The sequence below is a fragment of the Cryptomeria japonica genome, chromosome 4, assembly GCF_030272615.1.
Source record: "Cryptomeria japonica chromosome 4, Sugi_1.0, whole genome shotgun sequence".
Classification (NCBI taxonomy): domain Eukaryota; kingdom Viridiplantae; phylum Streptophyta; class Pinopsida; order Cupressales; family Cupressaceae; genus Cryptomeria; species Cryptomeria japonica.
This window is the reverse complement of record NC_081408.1, coordinates 487,549,154-487,572,563: the sequence shown is the minus strand read 5'-3', so window position 1 is coordinate 487,572,563 and position 23,410 is coordinate 487,549,154. Positions and strand designations below refer to the sequence as shown.

The 23,410-nt window shown below is 37.2% G+C and overlaps 1 protein-coding gene across 2 annotated transcripts in view; it reads left to right on the top strand.

Moving 5' to 3' along the window:
- Positions 1 to 425: 425 nt before the first annotated feature.
- Positions 426 to 23,410, top strand: part of LOC131060394 (uncharacterized) — a 59,361-nt gene continuing 36,376 nt past the window's right edge. The window contains exon 1 of one of the 2 annotated variants that reach the window (XM_057993618.2): positions 426 to 926. In XM_057993618.2, coding sequence (XP_057849601.1) covers positions 762 to 926 — 165 coding nt within the window. In that variant the 5' untranslated portion in view covers positions 426 to 761. The remainder of the gene's footprint in view (positions 927 to 23,410) is intronic. The other variant, XM_057993617.2, reaches the window with a different exon arrangement.

Sequence of the window (23,410 nt, the reverse complement as noted above, 5' to 3'; positions counted from 1 at the left end):
TACCCATATACCTTGTTGAATTTTTTGATCCACATTAACCTTGCATCTTAAGGAACTTGATGTTAAACTTTTGCGTGGAAAGGGCTTTTGCACAATGAAGCAACTTATGGCGGAAGCCCTCCACTTTAGGCACCCGTGGCTCATTTGCTAATAAAATTAGTCTCTTAATCTATAAGACTAAAGAGAAGGTTTCACATATAACTCTTAAAACTTAAGTACTTATCAATAAATGTTCTAAAATTTTGAGATACATATTTGAATGATTTTTTATTTTTGATCTTATATTTTATATATAAATACCAACATATTGTTGCAAAACTTTTTTAAAAATATCGTTCTACTTCATTTTATTTGATCTTGAAATTCATGTGCTCTTTTGATCATATGTGCTCTTTTCTTTTATCTACAAGATGTATATATGATATTACCTTTTATAGATACTTCTTGATTATGAAAAATTATCCGCTGTCCGATTGCTAGTTCAAATTTATAAACTTGAACCAAACTTGATCCTTAAGAGTATATAGGAACTATTATTCTATTTAAATTAGGATCACTCACAAAATGAGCTTTCTGCTAATCATAGTTGCTGCCATTGCTACTAGGCCATTGCCAGTATGAAATATAGTGCAACACTTCAAAGAGTATTTACAGAGCAACTAGGTACATTGGAAAGCTAGAAGGGAAGCTGAGATGAGATAAATCAAACATAACTATATCTTCAGTACTGTCTTTTATGAGAGGGCGGTTTGTTTGTAGAGATGAGCTCTTCAAGCAGTGATGAAGATGGAGATGAGAAATGGAGGGCAGCCGTCAACAGCATTGCAGTGGATTTCGATACCAATTTCACGAACAAGAAAAGTAATGGCGATTCAAAGAGGGACGAGAAGGGAAAATCCAACAGCCTCAAGCTATATCAGTCTCGAGTATGCTTATTTTTCAATCCTCTGTCTCTGTTTAACTTGATATTATATATTAATTATGTTTTTTAAACTTGTTTCACCTTGTAAAACCTTGCAGTTTGTGGCTTTTAAAGTTATATTAAGTATGTTTAGGCTGCTTTCTTAAGATCTGTATTTCTGAGTTACACTCAAATGTATTCACAATTGCTGAATTAGAATCTCACTGCACATTCACTAGGGTTATGGGCTGCAATATTGTGGCCGAGAGACTTAGAACCTGAAAAAAAAATGTTTGGATTGACTTCTGTACATTAAATTGATTCGCTACAAAATTTAAGGGAATTTAGTATGCCCCACTGATTGACGTCCGGAACGCATGGTGCTATGGTATATCGTCTTGTAGGATTTAGGTTTATTTGGGCTTTTGTGTGTGGAGGTCACGAGTCCGCTGGAATTAAAATATTGATCTTTTTGCAAATCCAGAAAGCAAACTATTTCAGTCTGCTATATGACTCGATTGCTAATTCTAATGAATTGCATATCAAACAAGTGCAATGAAAATATGGAATGAAAATTCAAAAACATATTGCTGCAGCACCCAACTCATGGCCTTGTTTACATTACGTACAACACAGTTGGCAATGGCCATTGTTTTTGTTTTTTAATCGGGAAGTTTTTATGGTCCATATGCTAATTCACGCCTAATAGAACAGCTGTATTCAAAGGATAAGCTGCAGAGAAACTTTCCAGCAGGAAATGACAATTTTGCTGGGGATTTCAGTGATCTGGGAATTACATCTAGACAAAAGTTGAATCTTTCTAGCACTTGAAATGGTAGAATCATAATATTTTCACCTCTTTGTTACTGGATAGTTGGTTTGCATCCTGCATCAACTCGATTTTGGTGACCATGCTTAACATGGTTTTACTACAGTAGGGAATTAAATCAAAATCCCTAAACCATTAAATTACATTGTTGAAAAGTGTCATATAACCTGATAGAGAAATATAGTTTCAATGGATGAGAAAGCCTTCTTGAATCTCAAACCTACTAAATAGGCCATGCCAAAACTTAGGTTGAGGCATGGTTGCCGTAAGAGTCAGAGAATAAAAGGCATTTTGACTATATACAATCCAATTGAGACTTATTATACTCAAACTAGGAGAGACCGTTGTTAGCTAATCGCAGAGCTCTTGCACACAATGTTACCGGGTAGAACTAAGACATTGGATGTCATCACTATGGTTGCAAAGCAATGCAGGAGCAGTAGGGTGGTTTGTATTAGAATTGGTTTGTACTTATGCTCCCTCAAGTTTTTGGGATGGGATGGTAGGGGACAGGGGGATGCTTTTCAGGACAGGGTTTTTCAAGGTCATTTTTAGGAGATGGCTATGAAAAAAATTGTGCAAATCTTAAAATATAAGGAAATCTCAAATACTCATATGATAACATTGATTAGGCATGCATCACAGACATTATAGAACCTTTGTGACCAGGGGTAACTTAATAGGAATTATACACACATAATAATGTGCACAGAACATACTCATCTATTAGTATCCTGGTATAGGTCAAACTAGAACATAATCAATTATCTTTTTACTTGACCATTCCTCTTTGTTAATAAGTTTGACAATAGATCATGTAGTTTTGAAGGCTTCAAGAAAAGTTCAATAATAAATCCTTCACTTGATGTACACACTAGTCAAGCATGTCTTTAATAACTCTCATATGTATGTGTAAGTGTACACACACTGTCTCTCTCTCTCTCATATGTATGTGTAGGTGTACACACACACTCTCTCCTCTATGCATGTGTATGTGCGCACACGCACACGCACACGCACACGCACACGCACACGCACACGCACACACACAGAGTCGAACTACTTGCAGAGTACCTGGAAAGTTTTTTAAAACTTGTGAGTTTTTTTATTTGCGAATTTTTCCACTAAAAACATGTAGAGTTTTTGGCGAGTTTTTCCCAAAAACTTGACAATTTTGTGTCAAAAACTCGGGTGATAAAAAAAGGCCCAAACGCATAAAAAAATCATCTAATTTTTTTTTTGGGGCATAGCCTCCAAACTCCCACTTCCGGTCCACGGGGGGTCAAAACATTCCCCCACACCCCCTCTATCGTTGGGTTTTTTTCACATCTAACACCTCATGTAGCTTGCCATTGCTACCCCCAAACCCATTGCTGTCTCCACTCCCAAATCCCCACTAGTTATTGAGATCTCTTGTCATATAAGAAATTTGATTACAACGAGGGGGTCTAGGAGTGGAGATCAAAATCAAGAATTTAGACAACTAATTTTATCACTATCATAATATCATTGATCAATGATGAGATATCATACTATCAATATCCAAGATTCAAATGTGATTATCAGAAATTTAGAACCTCTCCCAAAGTTGTAACTAGACTTGGTAAGAGGAAGATGTAAAATGTTGTAATATGCAATTTATGAATTATGCTCAATCATGATGATGTTCAAAGGCAATGATCATAAATTCATAATCTATGATGCTGATTCAGGTATGAATTTGATGTTCAAAGGCAATGATCATAAATTCATAATCTATGATGCTGATTCAGGTATGAATTTGTGGCTACGGCAATTTTTTTTCCCTTGGATACGGGAATGGGTGTATATATATATATATAAATAATATTATCATATATTAGTATATATACAATATTATCATATGTATTACATTATCATATATATTATAATAATAATAATAATAATAATAATATTTAATAGATTCATTATATATATAATAAAAAAACTTTAAAATTAATAAATGAAACCATAATCTTCATCGATATAGGAACATTATATGCGAATGCCATTTAAATGCGCTTTCATTAATAATCTTCATTAGTCTAGCAAGCACTGAAATGGAGGAAGATTTGAAATGGCGAAAAGTAGAAACTAGAATGCAAGAGCTGCTAGGGCCAAACCTACAATGAACCCAAGGCTAAACCGGGACCGGACCTGGCTCGAACCTAGCCCCACACCCACACCCTAAGGTATAAATCTGGTATCTAAGTTCAGAATAGTTGTTAGCTAACTATTATATTAGGATTCCACACGAGGATGCAATTTTGTACTCAATTTGTATTCAAATCAATTAAATTTAATAGAAACACTTTTGTTCTCATTTATGAACTCATTGGATACATCTTGTCATTGAATTTTGCAAAAAAATGTGTTTCTAATGAAATTTAAGCAATTTTTAAGTTGTTGATTTTTTGCTGAATTTTTGCTGAGTTCCTTTTTTTGGACATGCTGAGTTTTTGCCGTGTCTGAGTTTTTCAACTATGTGTATATATACATATATACATACATTTATGCATACACACATACATACATAGAGAAAAGCCCCCCTTAGTTTCCACGCACCCTAGAGGGAAAGAAAAGGGACAACCGAGTATAAGCCCATACACATACATACAGATATATGTATGTTCATATATATATATATATATATACGTATATGTGTACATATATATACATATATGTACACACACACACACACATATATACGTATATACATATATATATTTATGTATATATGTTTATGTATTTATACATATGTATATCTATGTTACCCGGGGATGCGTCCTCGAGCTAAAATCCCCCATCCCCATACCGGGAATGGCCAAGGGACGTCACCCCACCATCCTCAAAATTGCAAAATCTGTGTGAAATGTCCTGGAAACCTGGAGATGCCAGTGATTCTCAAAGGGGACGTCCCCCCGCCTCCTAGATGATTGGGGACGCTTGTGACGTCCCCTAATCGTCCTGGGGATGGCCAGCTGTCCCCCTTTTCCTAGCACATTTAAAAATTAAAAAAAGGCTAAAATGGTTTAAAAAAATTAATTTTTTTTGTGGTCCCCACACCTCAGCAATAGCACATTTTTAGGATGGGGGATTAACTGTATTTTGAGAGTGAAATATTGATGGTTGCCATTTAGTTTGTTTCAGTAAATAAGTTCTTATATATTCGAATTTGTTGGCTGTCCACATTTTGGAAGGCATGTTGCATTATATTTACAGATCAGACATTTAATAAATTGTTGAGAGGTAATTTTGATTAGATAATTTTGCTATATTGCTTCTTCAACAATAAATATTGTTGATACAGAAAATGCTTACAGTCAAAGGTATTTATTTAGGTTCAAAGTTGAAGTGCTACAACCTATAATCTTTGCAAATACTAATATTTTGTACTCCTTTACAACCCTTATGTTTTGAATGTTATAGTGGAAACTTCATGGCAGCCTTTCAAGGCAATGATGTTGGAGATTGATTTTGCTAGTATCCTTGCATTTTCATGATTTCAAAATCTTATGTTTATACTTTCGTTTTTGGTATTTTGAAAATGAAACTATATGGCAGCAATGTAGCCTTTGGGCATTTTGTATGTTAGTTTTTTAATATCACATGCATATTGGCAATGAATTCTAATTTCTGAATAATGAATGCATATTGTATTATTGAGTATTGATAAAGAACTTAAGGTTCTCTAATGTTTTCATATGCATGCTATATCTATGTTTTCATATCAACATTTAAAATTTTCCTATATATATTTAAAATTTTTCCTATATTTTATATAGCCATCTTGTTGATGTGTTTTTTATGCACTTCAAACACAGAATAAAATACCAAAAGTATTCTATCCTCTCTTGATCAAAATCTTCTTGGATGCTAAGTTATATGATCAACCAAGATGACTCCAAGGTTTGTTTAGTTAGGTGTTGACATGTAGATAGCTCAATTGGTTGATGTGATTGCTGGTAATCCAAGGGGACTTATGTTGAATACTAGAATGTTGAATGTTTGGATGTAGCTGGAACTTGAAAATTAACTTGATTTAAAAAAGGACAAAACGATAGGGTTTAAGAAGACTATGTTATTCCTAAGAATGCAAGAGACAGTGAACGATTAGGTGAAATTCAACCAAGCTTTGCTTCGCCATCAACAAACAACTCCACAAAGCTAGTGCGATCTTCTAAGGTAATCACGCGATGTTCAAATCACTATCAACAACAAAGATACCATCAAGGCAATGCATATCAAAGTGTGAATAGCAATTGAAGTTAAGCTCATTTAAGAATTCCAGTTGACCACTCAAGGCAGACTTAACAATCAGCAAATCGATAGTGGTATGGATGAATGAATTTCACTATTAATCATTCACAATTCCTTTCATTCATCTAATCAACATGAAAGCAAATGAGAAGTAGAAATCATGCAACTTGTTGAAACAACACATTTCACCATATCTTCAATGAAAGGGGTACTTCAATTTACAAGTCTTAGCAACAATTTCCTCTTCTCCTACTCTATTCTAACTTCTAACTTCCAATCTATCTATTTTTCTACTAGTAGACATCAAGTTTCCACAGTCCATGAGATATCTGGAAACGCTCAAGATTAATATTTTTCTACTGTTGTCAACCTGCCATTAACTATTAACCTTTTCAAATGAGGAGAGTGAGCCTTATATAATGCTCTCTTTACAATGAGTGGCCAGGATCAAATCCACATCGATGGCCAAGATTATAAGATGAAAACCCTAATTAGGGTTTGTTAGAACTCCCTTTGGCCAATGAGAAAATTACATTTAGGTTCAATATTGAATGTGAACCAATAGAATATGAGGTTAGGTATCTTGAAGTTTGTGTCTCCATGGATGAGTCATGTTCATTGCATCTAGACATGCTGATGTAGAACCCTTTGATTGGTTAGTGATGACAAGGATGCCACCTCAGTTTGCTTGGTAGACTTGATACCTCATCACAAGCAAGTGTTGATGCCTCGAGCAATATCTCTTGATACTCACTATCTCAAATCTTGGTCAAATTGCATTGTCTTCTAACTTTGATTAACTCTTCCGAAACTATCTTCTTGTCTTGATCACTTCGCCTTGGAGCTTCCGTTTGGCTATACTGGCAATGATTCTTGGATTTTCAAGATTGTGAAATTTTCTCTTTTATCACATGCATTTCAATGCTCACTCTTGTAAATATTGTGCTTCATTCTTCATTCATTTACAATCATACCTGCAAAGAGACATAATTTGAATTAAAACATCATGCACATTAATCATATCTCTGAGTGTGAAATAATTCTTGGTCTGGTTGTGGTCTAAACTCAGAAAAATTAATCCACCAAAAGCTGGAAATTTACTTTCACATCAAAAATCTTAAGAATACTTGATTGAATTCTTTGATTTTATTATTTTTTTTTCCTTTAAATGAAGGGTGAATGAGGTCTAATAAAGCTCCCAGAGATCTGATAAAGGCTTTGGTCAGGGACCAGCCTACTTGAGTCTTATTTCACACGACTTATCTCTTATAATTCACCTCTTGATGCTTGAAAATCTTCTCTCCTTTGAAGCGGATCAGTAATTAAAATTTTCTTTCAATGTGAATCCTGTTTGAGCAGATATGAGCTTGGAAGTTTGAATTAAATTTAAATTTTAGTGGGGCCCAAACATGCCACGGATGTGGAAAGGGGGGTAAAGGTGTAATAGTGAAGGGGGTATCGTGGCTAGAAAGGATGAGGGGATGTGGTAAAGAGATGCCACGGGTTAAGGTGGAAGGGATGTGGGGTAGAGTGAATGCTGCAGTGGGGTAGGAGTTATGAAGAAGGAAGTTTGGGGAAGGTAATAAAGAAGGTGCCGGTAGATGAGAGTTATAAGGAATAAATGATGGTAGGTTAGAGAGGGGTGTAGGGTGTGGGAAATGAAAGGGGGAAATAAGGATAGGTGTCGTGGTATATGGGAAGATAAAAGAGGTTGATGGTGGGTAGTGAAAGGATAGGTTAGGATGGGATAGGGTTTAGGGAAGAAAAAGGGGGTTTAGGATATAAGGAATGGGTGTTGGGGAATATAAGACAGGATGATGTGGGAGGTATAAGGGGTAATGAAGGGAGTTAGGATAGGGGTAGGGGGTAGGGGTTAGGGGTTAGGGGTTAGGGGTTAGGTTGGCAAGAGAGTGTGGATAATCGATGGTTAGATTAAAGAAAATGGAGGGATAAGGGATAAGATTGAGGTGAGATGGAAGGAAGGGTGTAGGGATGAAATGTTAGGAAGGTGAGGGTGAATGGAAGGAGAGGTTTAGGAAAGGGAGGTTGGGAAATGGAAGGTGATGGGAGTGAAAGGTAGGAAGTAGAGGGTGTAGGTGAGGAGATGGAGGTGAAAGGTAGATGGAGGATAGGAAGGTAGGTGGGTTAGAAGGTATGGTAAATGAAAGTTGGGAGGTATAAGGGTTGGAATAAAAGTAGGTGATGGGGTGAGATGGAGAGGGATGAATGATGGAGAGGTAGTGAAAGGAGATGTGAGGGAAGTGATTAGGCTTGGGCATCCACTGGTTGTGCTGGGAAAGGCAGGTCAGAAGTTTTGGAGGGCAAAGAAAGTGTTGTACCTCACTTCATCCTAAAGGGAGAGACTTGATCAACTCTTGAACAACTACAAATAAAAGGCTAATAGAAAAGACTTGACAACTACCAACAACTCAGCTAAGACAACTAACCTAGAAAGCGAAAAAAGTGGGGGTCCCCATTCGCAATGGGACGATGTGTGAAAAGGTCACAGCACGTCCCCTTTGCTGTCCGCAAATTGGCAAAAACAAATGTCGTCCTGAAACCTCGTCCTCCCATCCCCTGCTGTCCTTGTCCCAGAAACTTGGTCTAACATAGATGTATATGTATGTATGTGTGTGTGTATACACATACACATACACATACACATACACATACACATACACATACACATACACATACACATACACATACACATGAGAGTTAATAAAGACATGCTTGACTGGTGTGTATATCAAGTGAGGGATTTATTATTGAAGTTTTCTTGAAGCCTTCAAAAATACATGATCTACTATCAAAGTTATTAACAAAGAGGAATGGTTAAGTAAAAGGATAATTGGTTATGTGCTAGTTTGACCTCTACTAGGGTACTAATAAATGAGATTGTTCTATGAGTTGTCTGGGCAGGTTATTATGCACCCCTTTTGGCGTTTGGGCACAATGCCCCTGGAGTGTTCCTTGTCATGATATAGGGAGGGGTTGAGGAGTGGAGCCCCTACCACCAAGCCCAAATGAAGATCTCCAAACCACACATACCTGTTGGCAGTGGGCCAGCGTCCCTCGCGGGGATTCACGACATGGTTTAACAACCTCTTGTGGATTCTATAAGTCTAGTGGTTGTATCGGGCATTGACAGGTCAATCTTTTGGTGCAACAACAACCCTAGCTTGTAACAAGTGGTATCAGAGCTTGGTCACAGGTTCGAATCACGCAGGCCGCGCCGAGTGACGTTGGGAGGGGGATTGTTGGTAGTGGGCCAGCGTCCCTCGCGGAGATTCGCGACATGGTTTAACAACCTCTTGTGGATTCTATAAGTCTAGTGGTTGTATTGGGCATTGATACGTCGATATTTTGATGCAACGACATCCCTAGCTTGGAACAATACCTTCATGGTGCACACTATTGTCATAATTTTAAAAGGCAAAAAAATGCCTGTATAGCCAAGAAAACGACATTTTTGATTTTTGGAGTTTTAATTTTCAAGGTCTTGAACTCACCAAGTACTTATCAAAAAACTCTGCCAAAAAATTGTCAAAAACTCACTATAAAACCATGCGTGTTAACTCAATAAAAATTTTCTATGACAATTGTTTTTGCAAGTACTTGATGACTCGCTGAGTACTCATCGAGTCTGCTAACTTTGGTCCAATGTATGAAACAAGATAATCCTCATCTGTGACCTGAATTGTGAAGATGTAGAGATCTACTATAGAGTATATATATTTTGTAGATGTTGCAATCATGATTAACCATTGGTCTATTGCTTGGTTAGACTTATAGTTACATTTGTTATGGATTCATGCTAAGCAATGTGTAGCTCTGTAACAACCAGGTTTCAAGGTTGATGGCATAGATACAACATAAAAGATGAATGTGAGTTGTCTTTGTTTCATGTCAAAGAGGTCTAGAAAAATGACTTGAAAACTTTAGATAAATTTGAGAGTTGCAAACTCTATTAGACAATAAGGTCCTGATATTTTCTATTGGTAGTTCAATGTTATTAAAGTTAAAGCCCTAGCCATGATATCTTTTAGTTGATAGAGGATTAATAAACATAAATGCTTCTTGTTTTTTTAATATCTTAGATGGGCATGTCATAAACCAAACATGCTTTGAAAGGTTATAAGTTTTATTTTTCAAAAGGAACTAAAATGTGCCTAGGTACATTAGGAGATGGCTAGCTGCTCTTGGGCCAGTTGGGGACATCTGGACATCTCTTGGTTGTGCCAAGAACAACTAGTTGTCTCCCCCCCAAAATTGTACGTACTGGGGATGTTTTTGATTTTTTTAGCAAAATAGGGGTTGGGTTGGGGATGTTTCCTGCTCATCTGCGCATCCACAGAACATCCCCTATGGGGGACAGGGTCACATTTGGTAGGGGATGTATCCTCAGGGAGCATAGGTTTGTACCGATCCTAATGTGTAGGTGGATTAGCAAAGTCTCATTTACTCCCAAGCTTGATCAGGAGGTCAAAACACCAAATTTGTGAACAATAGTAATACATGTGGTAAATGGAAACTAATCCCTTGTGGGTTTAGTGTTTATCTCATCTGTGATCTAAAATTCAATCTTTATTTTTACCTTTGAGATGCATCTATGGTGTCAAAAATGCCTTCCAGTTCTTGTTTTTCTTCATTCAAATGGTGATTTCAGATGATATTGAACTGGAGTGACCATTTAGAAGCAAACAAATGTTTTTCAGAAGCGATTCCAATATAATTTGGCTAATCTGTACGTCATGCACAAAAGTGCAGCAAGATGCCACTTTTCTAAAGAGTTTGATATTTCACCAATTCCTATTATGTAAAATATTTAGCTTCTTCCTATAATACTGGTATCTGTACAAACTTGCAAGATGATCATTGCTCTTGAGACTTAAGCATCATTGAAGCCATATAATTTATCTCGGGTTATTTGCTTTGATTAGAACTGGGCTTGATGCTGAATTTTCTATGGGAGTGGGATAGTTGTAGGTGATGAACTAGTGATTGGTGAGAATTTAAAAGTGAATCCTTTTTATCTAATTAAAAATTTGTTATTAATGTTTAAGATCTAAGATGTTTTTGCTATGCAACCTTTGGATGTTATATGTGTGATGGACTACCTTGTTATTTTTTGTAGAGTTTTTAATTCTATGCATGGTACACACCACTTGGAATTGGACTTCCACAGCTTTTGTTGTACTTGTAAGTAGAATCAAATTAATATCATACTTTTAAACCAGAAGGCAGATTCCAGAAGCACAGTGGACACTCTAAAATGATGGAAACCTGTAATTCTCTCCAGGAATCCCTTATCAATGGAAAGGCCTTACCTGCTCGTCTTTTTGTGTATTTCTCAACTTTTCAAAATTTGGGGCCTTTATATATTTAAAGTTCTTCGAGGACGAAAATAATTCTGCACCATCTCATCAACTTGTCCCCTCATGTCTATGGTCAAGATCTTTTTAAGGTGTTCATCTTTTTGGTTCCTATGGGGCTGTTGGCCTCTTCCTGCTAAGGAGTTATTTGAATAAAAGTTGGAAATTACTTTCTTTTTGAAATTGCATGGTTTGCCAAATAGCCTATAAATGACAGATTGTGGCATTTCTTTAGCTTTCCCAGGAGCCACATTTGCATTTTCGTGCTCTCTAACAAAAACGTTTTCTTGATTCAAACCCTTGCATGAAGCACTCAGGCAATCTCTGATATCTGTAGATTTAATACCATGCCAATGACCATTAACGTGGGTATAACTTTATAAGAGCCTTCACAAAATCTTTTCTTCACAAAATCTTTTCTTGACTCAAGCCCTTGCTTGAAGCACTCAGGCAACCTCTGATATTTGTAGTTTTAATACCATGTTGATGACCATTAATGTGGGTATAACTTTATAAGAGCCTTGGTAAGTCTATGTCATTCTTTGCATAACTATTTGTTTCCTCCACCACCTCTTGCTTGCTTGCAAATGACATGTTGAAGAGGAGATGTCAGGTCAAATTTGATGTGCTCTCTTTTCAATACCTGTAATTATTTTCTGATCCTTTTACGGAAGAATTTAGCCACTTTCTCAAAATAGAAGCTGTAAGATCCTGCAAAACTAAAGTGAACATTTATAGCCAATTCAGCCTTCAAATTTGATTAAGAGCATGAAAATCCTTTACAAAATCACCGTTGTGCCCCTCAAAAATCCTATCCTTCAATCTGCTGAAGCAAAGTGAAAATATATGAATCAAATGATGGCACTGTGACTTGTTTTGAGGCTGCTTTTATGTTCAGTTAAGGACATATAGTGTTTGGGTAGGTATATCTATATTATTTGACAATGGTGCAGGCAACATGACATTTCTGAGCACCAAGTTGGAGGTGGAGTCCTAATAGGAGGAGAGGAATGAGCTGATAGAGAGACTAATAGCAGCAGAGGTGGAGAGAGCCTAGGGCATGGAGAAAGATTGCTTGGCTGCAGGTAGAGATAGCAGCGTAAAGAGCACCATAGAAAGCTTAGTCAGGGAATTGAAGAGAGGCTAGTGGCCCTGGAGTGGCATCACAGACATGGTGAGAGGAGGCCTGCAAGTGAGGGAGCAGCCAGAGAGAGACCTAGGTTGTGGACTCCTGCAAGAGGAGACACATAGTGGGTCATAGGCTGGTGCAGATGTATGTGTATAGACACAAACATCTCTTGGGGTCTATATACCCACAACCCTAGAAGCTTGGATGCATCAACACCCCATATTGTACCCCAAACTGTACATGATATGTCAAGAACATGTGTGTAAAGATTTGTACTGAAGTTATTTTTATCTCACAGCACAAAGGAAGCTAATTACTTTCTGGTTGACATAACAAAATGCTAACAAAGAAACCATGAGAACGCACCAATGGAAAACGTGGGTAGTGGGCAAACATAATTGAGAAGATGCCTTCTTTAGCAGGCTCAACTCTTACGAGGTCTAACAATCGGCCTCAAACATACAATGCCTTAAGGTGGAACTCATTAACCAGGTGTTTGTAATGTCCCCTTTCTAGGCGACAAGAGATGAGTAGGGGTTGACCTATCATTCGAGTCCCCGTAGGTCAACGGTATGGTTAGGGGACTCATTCTGAGGGTCATGGAGCTTTGCAGGGGCTCTGTGAGCCGTTTTGGACCTTCAGATGATAGTTCCTACTTTTTAGGGAGGTCTCCTATTTTTTAGGGAGAACTGGCAGTTGATTGGATGACCACCCAAGGGACCAGGGAGCAGAGCAGGATCCTTTTGAGCAGTTACTGGTGTTTGGAGAGAGGTTCCTATTTTTTAGGGCAAGTCTTTACTTTTTAGGAGGAATTGTCAGTTGGCTTGCAGGACTCAGGCAACATTAGTGCTCACAATGCTTCAGTCGGAATTCAGTTCTGAGTCCAGATTTGGGTTTTATGAATAATTTAGGAAATATTTTGATATTTCCTAATTTGGTTGGAATAAATAAATAATAATAATGTTACTTTATATTATTATAATAAATTAACAAGTTGGGGCCCCCTTGTGCCATGATACCTAGGAGACACGAGTTAAGTTGTTTTTTAAAAACAACTTAATTTTATTAATAAGGGAGCCTAAGGGGGTTGAGGGAGACATAAGGAAAAGAAAAAAAATAAAAAAATAAAAATGCAAGGCAACCCTAAAAATGAATTAGGGTTTGAGGCCAATAAAGCAACATGTTGGAGGCCATTTTGGGCATCTTGGAATTATTTTTACAACCAGCTTTTGGAGATTGAGCTCTGCAACTCAATTTAGCAGCTTTGCAACTTTGAGGAACGAAAACTTCTCAGAGGCAAGTGAGTTTGGACACAACCCCAACTCACACCACTAAAGAATTCCTTCAAAATTCTTGTTTGTGCATCAAAATCAGACCTGTAGCAGCATTATCAGATTGGTGACAGCGCATTGATTAGGTTTTAGAGGCCATTGAAGGCTGCCACATCCATTTCCAGTCCTCACATGGCTTCCTAGGGCAGGCCATACACCTTGGAGGCACTTGGGGTGTCAAATAAATAAATAAGCAGCAGTTAGGGTTTGAAATTGGTTGGAAATTCATTGTTAGCAGTAGCAATCAATAAATAAATCATTTCTTCAAGCTTATTACAACATAGGTGGATGATATGAGCAAATCAGTGAGGAAACTTGGCTAAATTCAGTGATCTTGCCTCAGAGCCTGAAGGAATCAGCAATAGATTTGTGCAGTTTGGCAATAATTGTTTTTGATAATTATAGTTAGTGCAAATAAACCTCATTGGAGACATTGGTTTACCTTGGACACCATTGTATTGCAGTTTATCAATAAAACACTTCATTCCAGGCTTGGTGTAGGACCCTTGGTATGCTATTTGTCCTTCCTTTTGGAATAAATCTTTCAAAAATTGCAATTGTAGTGTGTTGTAATAAAAATCAGAATTCTGATTTCCTAATCAGTCAATTTCTTTATAATAGAAAAGGTCCATAAGTTTTATTGCTGTTTTATATTTCCCTTGCAATCATTATATTACCATTTGGCATCAAAAACTCAATAATTCAAATCAAACCAAACAATTCCCTTCGCTGGTCAAGGAAAAATCAGACAAGGAAACAAACCAAAAATCAGAAAATTCCACTCAATTTCCAGCTCAGTTGGGAAAGGGATCTTACAGTGTTTGTGTTACATCCCATTTATGCCCTAGTTGCTTTTATGCTACTTTACGCCATGTTGTTTGTGCCCTAGTTGTTTTCAGCGATATTTATGCGATGTTAATTGTACCCTAGATGTTTATGTTATAGCCGAGTGATGATGCCCTAGATGGTATTTGTGCTCAGTACAATGAAATGATGCCTTACAATGGTTAAATTGATGTTTTGATATTTAACATGATAATATTTAAGATGTTTACTTTGTTGATAATATGTCATGTCCCCCTTTAGCTCTGTTTAGCAGAGACATGTGAGTTAGCCTATTATGGAGTCTTGTAGGTTGGCAATGGTGGATAGAGACTCAGTCAGGATATTCAATGTTTGGATTTGGTGTTTCTAGCAGTAGTAGACCAGTTTGGAGCAGTTCCTTGATTTTAGGAGGCAGTTCCTACTTTTTAGGAGGTTGTGACAGTGTCCAGGGTTGGGGTTCCATGAGACCATTCCTTAGTTTCAGTTTCAGGAGATTTGGGTGTGTTTCCTAGTTTCTAGGAGCATCCCTAGATTTTAGGGATGAGATTGCCAGTTGATCCATGATTTCCGACATTAGTTACAAACAGGTGACAGGTTCTGTTTCAGACTTTTGGAGTCATTTGAGTCTTCTGCAGCTATTTGGGTTATATTTTTAATATATTTAAATATTTCCTAAGTTAGCGTTTAATTAATTAAATAAGGCTATGTTTATAGCCATTTTGGAATAATAAGGGGTTTTTGGCTTCATCTGGATGCATATGCCCATGTGTTATAGCTCGTTGGAAAGGTCTTGAACTTTTCTAAATGTTTCCCATTTGTTAGGGACCCTTTTGATGAACGAAATTCTTTTATATTAAAAAAGTGGCGTTTTCTCTATACTTGGCGACTAAAAATGAGAAATAAGACTTTATAAGCCTAAGCGCACTTTTCATACACTTTTAGGGTTCGAGCTAGAGGGAAGGAGTTATAAGGAGATGGTAACCTAATTATCAAGTATCTTTTTACATATTTCATCTTTGATTTGGAGAATTTGCTCTGGAGAGCAATTCAGCATCTAGGACGAAAACCCTAGGGTCTTGCCTGTCTGGGACGTAGCCCCCAGCACAGTGGTTATTTGGTTCTTGCATTCAATTTTCAGTGCCTTAGAGTTGGTATGACATCTTTTCTGGAGGATTCAGTGAACAGAGTTAGGGTTCAGCGTGGAGATTGGGGTTTCTAGCTTGGCATCACCTAACAGCCGTACGGCTGTACTTTGCAGCCATTTCTCTTCCCACGTGGAACTATGTAAGAGCTTTGGATGTTTGCCGTAGCTTCCTTCTTGATTTCAGTATTCACTCTCCATTCAGGTTGGACTCATTGCTTATTGTAATCTTCTTGGAATTGTTTGGAATCACTATCTAGACAATTATTTGATTTAAATAAATCAGAAATCTGCTTGGTACGATTCTGATTTGGCTGTGTATGAACATTTATTTCCAGTACTCTTTTCATGTACTTGTTCTTCAATTATTACTTGCTGAAAAACTATCAAAACCACAAAAATAAACAAACCTTCTACAACTTCTGTCTATTCTCTAAAACCATCGAAGGAAACACAGGAAAATATAGTTTATTAATTTAAAAACTACAGCAGATCAGCAAGGGGATCCATCAGGGATCTTTCATAATATTTTTGAAATATCAGAGTTATGACAATATTTTAGACTAATTGTTTGAACTGGCCAAGTGTGTGCAAGAGTTCGTTGTCCTCCGAGAAGGGAGGGAAGTATCATCTGTTAGTTTTATGTAACTAGGTTGTAAAATAAAGAGGAGATGGGTTCTAATTGCCGCAAGGCAACATTAGAACCCATCCCAAAAAGGGTCGGGTCCTTTCCCTTTGTAATCTCACCTTTTAGGTTGCGTGGAGTGTAACCAACAAATAGGGCTGGGCCCTCTACCTTTCCAAACGTATGGTGTATTATCTTAGCGCCCTAGAATAGGGCTGCACTAAATGGAACGTGGAGTTGAGATATAGGGCCAACCCTATTCTTATCTTGCTCATGTAACGTGGAAAAGACAAAAGTCTTTAGCGCCAAAAGTGCCTTATTGGGCCGACCCAATAAGGCACCTATCCATATATATAACAAGCCACAAAGATTGTATTCTACACAATGAATACACACGAATTACCTCTGCTGTGCGAAAATCAGAATTAGTGAGAAATCTTCAGTTGTGAAGCGAAGTACTTTTCAGTCATCTATTCAACCATTAATGCGAAGCCCTTCTTCAAGTCAAGCGAATTTAACACTCCAGCTGTGTGTGAACTCATCCAAAGCAAGGTGCAGATCTAGAGCGAACTTGGTGTGCTCTTACAGTGCAACTTGTGTTACTGAATGTGCAGAAACAAAAGTACAGATCCGAACCACAAAGTTGTGCAAGTTCAGTGTGTTGGAGTGCAAGGAAAAGGTTGCAGATTGATGTTCACAGTTGTTGACCTAGAGGCTGTCATAAATCTAAACTAAGATAAGTCTGTTCTTATCTGTCATCACTTGTTGTTGATTATTCTACCCTAGCTGGGAACTTTGTAACTCTGCTACTTTAACCTAATCTAATCAGATCTGAGGATCTATTATTGCTGGGTTTTTCCTCCAAGAGGGAGGTTTTCCCAGGGTATCCTGTGTTATGTGTTGTTCTCTGATTTCTGCAACTATATCTGTTAGTAATCATAAATCTGTTCTCTAAAATTAACATCATCAGGTCAGGAGGTAAGGAGACGGAAAACTCATGCCATCTGAAAACCCTAACCGAAAGTGAGACAGGTTGGCTCATGTTGACCATGTTATTTTCGTCAGCCTGTCGTGTCAAGTAACCCTAATTGGTCTAAATAGGTGTTTAGTGTTTCTCTGCTCTTATCTTGGACTAGGGTTTTCAAGATAATTTATTATTAAAATTACTTTTAAAATTATTAATATTATTGTTAGTAATAATGTTCTTTTATCCTATTTTAAGAAAATTGTAATTGGCTCTTGCTTATATTTATATATATATGTAAATAAATGTTATTTTCCATCAAAGTAAGTCTATTCTTGGATATACTTTGGCCAATTCTTATTTTTGGTCAAAATAAAATAACCCTACTCACGAGACTTCGATTTTTATTGGAAGCTTATGTTGTAATTTTATCAAGCATCGGATAATATTATCCGACATGGATATTAAATCATATATCTAATCTATTCTAGTAAATTCATAAGAGCTTAGACCACCCTTGAAAGCTTATTTTCTTCACTTAATAAATATTAACACTTAATATTGAGGGCATCAATATAAGCTATTGGAGCGATTATGTTTTATATTGGTAAATAAAGCTATACATATCGAATGGGGCATGAATGAAACTAAAATGTTTTAATTGCAAACTTTATCGGGCATAATATATGAGTGAACCCCAAGACCTCAATTTAATGGAATAGAGATTTATTAAAAAATTGAATGAATAGAGTCGATAATAATATACAATGCTTTTGGCGTGATTATTTTTACCTTGCCCGTCAAGGAATAAGGAGGAAATAGGCGTGATTGGAGGAAAAAGCATATTTTTTGGGCATGGCTAATATCTTCTCTGTGAAGACAAGGGGACATGATTTTTGTGTGGCTATGTGAGTCTCTTTGGGGGGAATGCTTGAAAATAAAATTTGCTAGGAAAATAGAAAAGAAAGGGGGCGAAATTGTTTTTCATTTTGATGCCATGTGAGAGAGAGTTTTTCATTTTGAAAAAACAATACGATACCTGGAAGCTTGGCTTGTTAAGAAATTCGAGCTCTGCAAACATTGAGACAAGTCTTTTTAGAGGCTTACAGCAACGGTCGTAGGAAGATGAAAGGTTAGCTGGAGTTTTTCTGCAGGAATTTATTAACATTCAGAAATTTCAAGCTTCTCAGGAAAATTTATCGGTTCTTCTCTCCATTACCAGGTCATGTTAAATAAACCCAGTGCAGCAAGCTCTGCATGGTCTTTCATTCTTCTTCTTGAGCTTGAAATTTTGTGGCTTAATTGGTAAGAATAAGTTACATAAATACTTTCAGTCGTTATACGATATGTCTGAGAATTTGAACAAAATGGAGTTGGAATAATGTATATTTATGTGTTGTTGAAGGTGGTTTATTTTCTATTATTTGTTAAGAGTTTATATTGCTTCAGCACATATCGCATTAGGATGTGAATATAAGTTTTCCGTTTAAGGAAATTTTGCAATCCCTCCATACAGCATAGGGTTTGGCAAAGATTAAATCTTAACCAGTAATAGAGTAATCTCTGCCATGCAATAGGCTGTACGACTATGAAGGCCTCACTTGAACAACAGAATTTAATTGGAAAATATAAATTCTGAGCTTTTAATGAACAACTGTGAGTGAACTTTATTAGTAGATAAATAACACACCCTGTGTAGATACAATATGGCTGTGAGTTGTAGTACAGCTGGGTATACACAGTATGGCTATACATATACAACATGGCTGTGTAAACACAGTAGGGGTGTACACTTACAGTATGACTGTGCATTTATGCAATATGGCAGAATTTTATTACTTAGATGGTTAGGGAAAGATATTTGCCTAATATGAAAAAAAACTAGTCATGTAGTCTTGTGGTAAGAAACCCCAGTTGGATTCTCAATTAAACATTTATAACCCCTGAGGTACATTTATATTTAAATTATCCAAGAAGGTAATGAATGAGCTGTTTATATTGCATTTTCAACTCTGGCATATGAGATACAAGAAAACGGGTACTATTCTTCAGTTATGAAGCTGTTCTAGAACTTGAGTTTAACCTTGCCTGATAAGATGGCTAATTTTCTCCTTAGTTGGAAAAAGGGAAGGTAGGCAAGAGTAGCTTTTCGGCACTCAAAAATACAGTTAGCATATCAGTATAACAGAGCACATAGACATTGCAATGGCAGTAGAGTCATGGCATGAATGATAAACTTACGAATAATAAGGGTACAATAGAGCTGGCATCTCTTTAGCATATCTTACCTTTTTGCAACTAAGGCATTATTGTCAATTAAACTTATGTTGTCATAAATGGAGAAAGGAACAAATTAGGAAACAACTTTAGAACTAATGTTTTTTTGCTTAATTTCTGTTTTGTTCATCAGTGGCAATTGGTCACTAAGTGGTTGTGATAATGATCAACCAAAAACTTAAAACCCTAAAACAAACCTATGCCCTAGAACCTTAAGTTGCAGTCGAGAAGGGTGGAACTTGATTTCACACTAAAGTGTGATTGCAGTTATTTGAAAACCTTTGGGCCAAGGAGGTGCTCATACTAGAGCATCAATCAAGATGGTGAATTTATCTTCAGAGTGGTAAGAAACAACAGGCAAGATTAGTATTTCAGTACTCATTAATGCAGTTGGGCATAATAAATACTACAGGTGCACTTAGACATTTAGTATACCTTTCATAGTGCGAAAAGATTTAATAGACAAGGGAGCTTATAACATTACTTAATGTAGATTGTCATATGTATAGAAATACATAGCTTCACTGCTTCCTAATAAAGTTTGGCATTCATACAAAAATATAGATAGTTTCACTAGATGGTACAGTAGCAGCAGGAATGCTCATAATTCATGCAAAACATAGAAGTTAAAGCTGATGAAGGAGATAGCAGCCTGTTGTCTATGTCATCTCTTCCACACTAAGGTAAGTTTATCAGTTTAAACCATGCTTCAATAAAACTAGAAGGAAACAATTTTCACCTAAAATAAAATAAGGCCTTTAACCTCGGGGCAGAGGTAGAGTAGTGGCCGATGCAATCAAACATGCTAGACTATGGAGAACTAGTGACTGTTTGGTATTCACGTGTGAAAAGGGCATCATATGTCAATCATTGCAACTTAATGGCAGATACCAATTAATAAAGGCCAAGTATGGACTACTTCTCTTGTGTAATAACATTGAGACTGTGTGGAATGTGAACTATTCAACTGCTGTAATTTAAAGACTGATAAATTTGTATAGGGAATTGGCATCATAATAGAGAGTTAGTGAAATTTGCATATCCATTAATCATGGATTCATTCTTGCGTTCGTGAGAGAACAGGATGCTAGCTCAGGGGCACAAGTGTGAACTCTGTATTAAATTAATCTAGGGTTCTGTCAAAGAAAGGTTACATTATAAGAGTATAAGTCATCTCAAGTTTGTTGACCAACATGGGAAACTTGGGTCCAAGCATGTATGACAACCTAAGTTACCGGTTCGGGTTCAGGCACCGGTTTGGGTTCAAAGAACCTGGTATGCCGGTATGACAAAATTTTGAAAAGGGGTTTGGGTTCGTTTGGGTTCATTAGTACAAAAACATGTAAATTATATATATATATATGCAGCCTATAAGCATGAATTAAGATTAGCATGTCACATAGCATCATATAAACAACAAAACCAACATAAACTTGTAATCATAGCATCATGATCATACCATAACAACATCATATACATCAAGTTTAATATCAAATTGATAAAATATTCAAGTATCATTGTTTCAACTTTCAACAATACAAAGTTTGATCATCAAATGGATTCTCTAATGGGGGTTTGGGGCAACGCCCCCAACACGGTCAAGGGGTAGTGCCCCCAGTAGGGTCAAGGGGTAGAGCCCCTTGCGGGGTCGAGGGGCAGCGCCCCCGCCGCCAACACCAAATTACAACCTTCAAACCCACATGAAACTCCATGGCATGCATCAATTTTTTGCTTTTTTAAGACGTCAGGAACAAGGCCAAAGAAGTCAAAATTCTGATCAAGGTGCATTCTCCCGTACGGGAATTGTGTTTTCTGACTTGTTCTTTCGTACAGACTTGTGCTTCTCTCTTGGTTGTACGATGCATAGGTGTGGCTTGAGACATAGGGTCATTTTAATTTTTTATGTGGTGGAATTCAAAAATAAATAAATTTTGCAAAGAAAAAATTCATTTTTGGGCTGTCAGACCCCAGGGTTCGACTTGGGTCCTCTTGCGTTCGACCCTGGGTCCTCTTGGGTTCGCCCTGGTTCGAACCAGGCCTGTGAACCACGAACCCTGTCCGAACCACAGGCAAACCGGACCCGAACCCCGAACCCGGACTGTACCGGACCAGTACCAGGGGTCTAGGGGGCCGAACCCAATAACTCAGATGACAACCAATGAACCCTATAAAGTCATAATGCAGTTAGCATAGAGACAAACATAATGACTTGAACACCTTCGGGAATTTAAATTTGACTGAGTAAGGTTATGAACAATAACTTCTTGAATTAGTGTCAACTAGTTTGTTAATCCAGAAACACAACCCAGTTAGAGGTCATGCTAGTTAGGGGTAGCCTATGGTGTATGACCAACTAGGGATCTGTGTAGGATTATCCACTAGTTCAGATGGCATGAGCTAGACTTTTTGTTACCTCCCTGTGAAGGGTCGGGCCAATCCAGTTGGATATGGCATGGGGGACTAGTAAGTCCATGGTTGGGCGGAAAAGCGCCCTGATGATACTTTCCCTCTTCATTGGTTTGTTGATAAAGTTATGAAAGTGCAGAATGATAGCATCAGGAGAAATGTACTTTCTAAACCTTTTCTCTTTCTTTTAAATTGAAATGTTTAAGTTACTTTCATATCTACTGTTCATTCTTGCAACATAGATCTGGTTTATATCTAGCTCTCAGTTATATCTAGTTTCATTTCAGTTTTTGTTAAAAAATAAAATAACGGTGGTTTTTCCCTCTTCAGTCGAAAAGATTTAAAAGTTGTCATTTCAAATTTGCATTGGTTGTTGCATGTTATAGTTTGAGGGGAACAACTTAAGGTGAGCAAAGATGGTAAGATTGTTCTCCAAATTTTGGATGACAATGAAGGGACCAAACCACTTAGACGTGAGTTTTCCCTTTCTTGGGTGCTCCTTGTCATAAACAAAGATCAACTTGTCCACACAAAATAGATGATGCCTCGCCAACTTTTTAAATTGTTGGCATTGGCACTTCAAGTGTGTATGGTGGTTGTCCGATTTGTCAAGCAATTAACGAACCTCCTTAAGAACACAACATTGCAATAAAGTACCATCTAGATCTCGTTTATTCAGGATCTAGCTAGTGATGACAAAATCGATTGTAAGATGATAGATCTTATTATGTTGATGGATGCACCATTGGGATAACATTGGTCTTGAGGATGCCAAATAATGTTATGCTACCAATTGCAATTGGTCACTTTCTGATGCTCCAAAATATATTGCATTTCATCAGTGAAAAATATCATCAACAAGCTTAGAAATCTCACTAGCAAGGTAGTCTCATTGGATTTCTTAGTAATTACAAGGCCTTTTTCAATTTCTAGTTAATAATTCTAATGTCAAACTCTAATAGGAGTATGATCCATTTTGTATTACAAACAACGATTATGGATTTGATCTGCAAGTGTGGGTAACAAAGGGGGTCTAATTGAACAATGACATAAGTCATTTTGCCAAGAATATGATGTCACAGCTTCTTTGTAGCCTAGGCAAGGGCCAAACACTACCCCACAATAATATAGTTCAAATCATAACCCTTGAGGGTGCGAGAGATACACCAAATAACTCTTTCTGTAATCTCCCCTTCTCAATGATGTGCTTTCAATGGTCCATTGGCCTATTTCGGAGACCCGTAGGCCATGTGGAAAGGAGAATTAGGGTTTCCAACTTTGGTGGAGTTTTGCACGAGCTTTTTAGGGTTTATCAGGAGGGAATTCTTT